Source organism: Hylaeus volcanicus, chromosome 7 (assembly GCF_026283585.1).
Source record: "Hylaeus volcanicus isolate JK05 chromosome 7, UHH_iyHylVolc1.0_haploid, whole genome shotgun sequence".
Lineage (NCBI taxonomy): Eukaryota > Metazoa > Arthropoda > Insecta > Hymenoptera > Colletidae > Hylaeus > Hylaeus volcanicus.
Genome location: NC_071982.1, coordinates 7,060,078 through 7,065,630, shown reverse-complemented (window position 1 = coordinate 7,065,630; position 5,553 = coordinate 7,060,078). Strand labels below are relative to the sequence as shown.

The window sequence follows — 5,553 nt, the reverse complement described above, 5'->3', positions numbered from 1 at the left end:
CATCCGACATTTTTGCAAAGGAAATTGTTGTTCAGAATCGTCTCAGCTACCCCCATTTCCGGCCCCTCCCCGAGTTTTGGGACACCCTGTATATCCGCGACCTGCGTTCGAAGGCTTTCGCTTCCAATTTCACTCGTTTCTAAGTGACCACGGCTTTCCTCCGATTCACAGGTTGCAACAAACGGAACGATCGTCGATGCATGTATCGAGGTTCTACCCTATCTCCATAATTACGTACTTTGTAGGTATGCTGGCTGGTTCCTACATATGGGGATGCTACGCAGCGATAAAAGGACGAAGGCTATCGCTGTTGGTCGCTTTGTTTCTCCATGGAATCTCCGAGTTATTGGCGTCAGTGGTGCCTCTCTATTGGGTCTTCCTGTTCTTAAAATTTCTGAGTGGTGCAGCGTTAGTACGACACGTGTCATTCTGCTCGGGTCATGAGTTCTATCGACAAACGGTAACGATGTGTTAATATTTCCAGCATGAACGGCCAATCGGCGGTCGTCTTTCTGTACCTGGGTGAGTTCCAACCGACCAAGTACCGCAATAAGATGCTCTCGTGGATGGAGATGGCCTGGGTACTAGGGATGATCATTCTGGCAGGTAAATACTGAAGATAAAAGAACGATTGGATAACGAACAAATTCATATCTGAACATCTGAACATTTTCAGGAGTCGGTTGGATCATCATACCGTTGGAGGTGAACATTCCAATCGGAGGTGTGGTCTTTCATTCGTGGCATCTTTTCGTCTTCATATGCTCCCTGCCAGCTCTACTCACAGGCACATGGCTGCTGTTCTTCCCCGAGACGCCCAAGTACCTTGCAGAGACGGGACAAAACGTCCAAATGTTGGACGTGCTGATGAGAATGTATTCGGAGAACAGTGGAGAACCTCCGAAGGAATATATAGTAAGCGATTCTATACATTCCGTTAGATATTCATGTTCGAGAGTATAAAGTTTACAAGGCGGTACGTAGTCGTTCGGATCGCGACATAGGCGGCGCCACCGTGACGATCTAAACTAAAATGCCACCGACTTTCCAGACGAAACTCCGAAATTGCGGAAACAACAACCTTAACGACCTGGTGCATCGAATAATGCACACGAGGGATGAGGACGACGTCGAGGAAAAGTCGTTCCAGCTAATGATAAACGATATATGGACGAAAACCGTAATGATACTGAAACCACCGTTTTTATGTAGGACGATAGTCGTGTGCTTGATCGCGTGTTTCGTTACGTCGGCCTATTACACGTTGACTCTGTGGCTACCAGAGCTGTTTCACAGATACGCAGACTTCCAGGAGCAGTTTCCCAATGAGACAGCCAGCGTGTGCACCTTGAAGAACGTGAAGAATAACGCGACGGTGGTATGCATCGAAACTCGAATGTATAGAATCGCTTACTTATAGTTCGCAGCTTCGTTTATAACTGATTTTATTAATTGATGCAGACGATGTCGGATGATCCGTTCAACTGCGAATCCAGAGTACAAATTAGCGTGTTCGTCCATACGTTCATCTTGGGAGCCTCTTGCATCCCAACGGGTCTCATATTGCCGCTCCTGGTTAATTATGTAGGATACAAATTCTTCCTCGGTAAGTGGGGACCTCGCTACGTGATTAAAGTTAACCCTTTGCACTTCAAGCTTTCTTTTCTCGTACCTGCTAGCGACTCGAGACGTTTAGCATTCTATTGCCATGAATTCTAAGCTATCTAGATTTGAGAATAAGGTTCGAGCACCATAGAAATTAAGCCTAAAGAAAGAAACATTAGGTAATGTAGATTTGCTGCGTGGAACCTAATCACGTCTCTCAAGTCACCTCTCGAATGCAAAGGGTTAATATTTCGTCGACGAACTGATGATCGATCGATGATTAATTCTTCTGTTTCACAGTGATAACAGCTTTCGTGCCCGCTGTCGTGACGTCCTGCCTCTTCCTGGTGAAGACGTCCACTGAAAACTTGATACTCTCTTGCATCTACGAATCGGTTACCTCCGTCTGCCTCAGCATCGTATACTGCCTCTTAGTTGATCTCTATCCGACGCACTTAAGGTACTTCACGACAGATATAAAACGCAAACATTGTACATAAGGATAGCGAAGAGTACGAAGCTGTTACTTCGAAGAATGCGATCAGCTGGATTATCTCCTGACCCTACACAAAGCGTCGTCTTATCTAGAAGACCGTTTCACGTAATTTGGCGCTTTTGTTGGCCGATAAATGGAATTGGCTTGGAAAATGTCATTAACGGAATCGGGGGATCAAGTCTGTGTATAACCGGAGGGCGATTAGGGATCAAATATTTTTTTCGAACGGTTTAGGTATAGTATTCCGCGTATCTCGAAAGATAAGAACGTTTAAGTAAATGATTCCTGATAAAAGAAACTTGTTATGTCGTCTGGTATCGTCGATTGGAACGCACGCGTGTCAAAGTTAACTATCGGCATTGGCACTCGGCAGTTTTTTCCACGACGTATCGATGGATGCTTATCAGCGATATAAATATCCACCTGTAATATTTACTTCAATCCGGATATTTATAACTGCGCGATCGAATCATGGCGATTATCTACATCGACGAAATGTCGTAGCGATCTCCTTTAAATATTCTCGAGTGTGCTACTGTATGCTGTCTAAAACAAAGTATCTCTATCGTTGTGGAGACGTTGTTATCGAGAGACTGTATGTCCCTATAGTGTCATTGAAATATTCATATTGCGATATCGTATGTAATACGGAATCGGAGCACGTGCTCTAGCGTTTCCACTGGACTGTTCGAAACACAGCTTCTGTACAGTTAGGCACTTATTTTCATTACTTCTTTTTCAGAGCAATGGCGGCTGGTTTGTCGGCTTTCATCAGTCGAATAGGTGCTATAAGCGGTACCCTGATGATCGGGTATCTGATCGATGATTACTGCACGTTAGTGATCATCATAGTGGCTGCTCAGCTCTTCTGTACGTATCAAAACGTCTCGTTAATATCGAATAATCTTGTTAAGGTTGAATAATGTTAGTTCTGAATATACACAGTTATACGACGTCAAGTTTTCATTGTGTGTTCCAGTGAGCGGGATACTGGCACTGTTCACGCCAGGCGGAAAGAAATCGAGCCCAGTCGCCGAGAAATCTTAACGAACGTGACACCATTCGCGTGGCCTTTAAAGAAATAAAAGAAAGTAGAAATCTTCTGTATTCGTAATACCGTATTATAAACGTCTAAGGTCATATTTTAACACGATGTAAATGCATTTCATGTAGAAACGAGACGATAAGGTGCCTTATATACACGAATCGTTCGCACTGCTCGAAACAATTAACGCGAGACGTTCAGCGCGCTACTTAAGGGACTCGTTCGCTCGAAGCATTACTTAAGCTGTACTTAAACGCGCGACGACCTCTTCAAATTTCATTCGAACTACCTAAGAGACACAGTCCTCCGATTGTTTCGAGCAGCGTGCACACTCCGCGCAATCAAAATATAGGAAAATATGCGTTCGAACGCGATTAATATCGTACGCAATGTATATTCGTTCGCGTTGCTAATGAACGCTTTAGTGTAATACCGATATAAAGGCTTAGAAAATGTACTTTAAGAGAACGAGGGTAATTAACCGAATCTTTTACGGAGGGAGCTTCTACTGTCGTACGAAAGCGCTCCTGCATAGGTTAATTAGAACTAATACTTGCTTATTTCGCGTGACGTACGGAATTTTCGGAAATACCCAGCGAGAGAATAGAGGGAATCAAGGCCATCATTTCTCGTCGTGTAAAGAGAGATACACTTTAACTTGTTAATATAGACTACAATAAAATTCGTATCGTAAATTTACATCTACATTCCTTGCAAGGAATAATTCGGGTGCTATAATTAATTTTGAACTCGATCATGGGTGACTTTCCTTTCGTTGTACGGCTAAAGAGCACCAGGCAATAGATTAACGTACTTAATCGCGTTAAGAAGAACCAAACAAGAAGAAAATGCTCAATTAAACGATTATGGCAACGATCTCCTATTGTAAAGGCAAGCGGTACGATACTCGACTTAGATGCAATTGTATGATAACAAAGAGTTCTGATTGTACCGATAGACGAACCGCAAATTGGGACGTCGATCGCATTTCCAGCTCGTGTTTTATCTTATATTCTATTTTTCTGCGTGCGAGACTTTTTATATTGTAAACTGTTTATATGCCGGCCATTTAAGCTCAATAAAAAAAGTATTCGTATCGAATCGATCACTTGCCACCTCCTACAACTAAATTACAGACTAATCGCCTAAATTATAGACGTTCGGTAGAAGCTATACGAAGGCATTGGGGGAGACCGTGTGTGTGTGTAATTTCATTGCCCCTAGCGACAGGCAACCGCGACAACAACGTTGAAGGGGAACTCTCGTTCGTCGCGATGGGCTGCGTGCTGGGGTTTCAAACTTTTAATCCAACTTTAATTATCCTTAATCGACCACACCTGAGTACGTAATATCGCTATATAACTACGTAATATCAATGCCATGGGTAGTTTTCCCGACTCGAGGACCCAGTCGCGTGTCCATGTCCACGCGCGGCAACCACCCCACCCTGCGAAACGCGAGCGACCACGCGCTACAGATATTGTTCGAAGCGGAACGAATCGCGGCGGACGTCAGACATGGCTCGAGACGATGTGTGCAGTGCATCGCGTAAGCGCGACAAGACTGTCGACCGAATTAGAGGAACGGTGGACAGCCAGCTGTCGTTCGCGCGCCATATATACAAACGTGTCGCGTCGAGTTTGGCCGTTGACTACGCGATTAAATAGTCCTTAGCCACGGCTTGCATTCTAATTAAGCTGGCGTGACCGCGTTCGTTCTCTTATCACTACCCCTGTCACCCGCGTGAACTCCCCGTGAGCTGGCGGAAGGGGTTGCTCGACACGCGGGGTGGATGTCACGCGTCCTCGGAATGCGTATAGCGCGAACAGAAGCACCTTATGAATGATCGGATCGACGGGGAAGGGATATCAGTCGGGAAGACACGAAGCTAACATCGAGAGGTGTTGTGATCGGGATAGCGTTCTCGGGGACCCGTCGCGCTTCGCTTGGCCGTTGATATCGGTAAGAGAACCTGTGACCCGGGAATTTCTTTTCGATTTGGTTCGTTTAATCGGCCGCCTTTCTTTTTATATTCCCTTGTCCCGCTGTCTCTCTCGCGCTCTAGCGCCGTTGACATTGAAACCCGCCGAAATAGAGCGATCTTGGAGTGCAGCCATTTCGTGGAAGTTCGTCGTTAGCGGTTGTCCGTCGGCGGACCGGTTCAGTTAGCTCCTAGCGCGGACCATGACGCGCACCTCTGTTCGCGATCGTCGAGGGCCACCCTTCGTCGACGAATCCGCGCGATTCGATCGATTTCTACGGATTTCCGCGACTAAGCAGCGCTGCAACCGATCGCGAGAGACCGAGTCGCCATCGATGACGGAAATATTACGACGATCGGAGATTTGGCGCGAATCCATCGTCTCTGTCGATCGCGTGCCAACATTAAAGAACGCGCGCGCGATTC

At 45.8% G+C, this 5,553-nt stretch overlaps 1 protein-coding gene across 2 annotated transcripts in view; it reads left to right on the top strand.

Annotated features, from left to right (window-relative positions):
• LOC128879413 (synaptic vesicle glycoprotein 2C-like) overlaps positions 1–4,242 on the top strand; it is a 13,683-nt gene extending 9,441 nt beyond the window's left edge. For both annotated transcript variants that reach the window (XM_054128521.1, XM_054128520.1), the window contains exons 4-11: positions 246–408; positions 485–606; positions 677–915; positions 1,052–1,378; positions 1,462–1,606; positions 1,906–2,065; positions 2,844–2,971; positions 3,081–4,242. In XM_054128521.1, the coding sequence (XP_053984496.1) occupies positions 246–408; positions 485–606; positions 677–915; positions 1,052–1,378; positions 1,462–1,606; positions 1,906–2,065; positions 2,844–2,971; positions 3,081–3,148 (1,352 nt within the window). In that variant the 3' untranslated portion in view covers positions 3,149–4,242. The remainder of the gene's footprint in view (positions 1–245; positions 409–484; positions 607–676; positions 916–1,051; positions 1,379–1,461; positions 1,607–1,905; positions 2,066–2,843; positions 2,972–3,080) is intronic.
• The last annotated feature ends 1,311 nt before the right edge of the window (positions 4,243–5,553 follow it).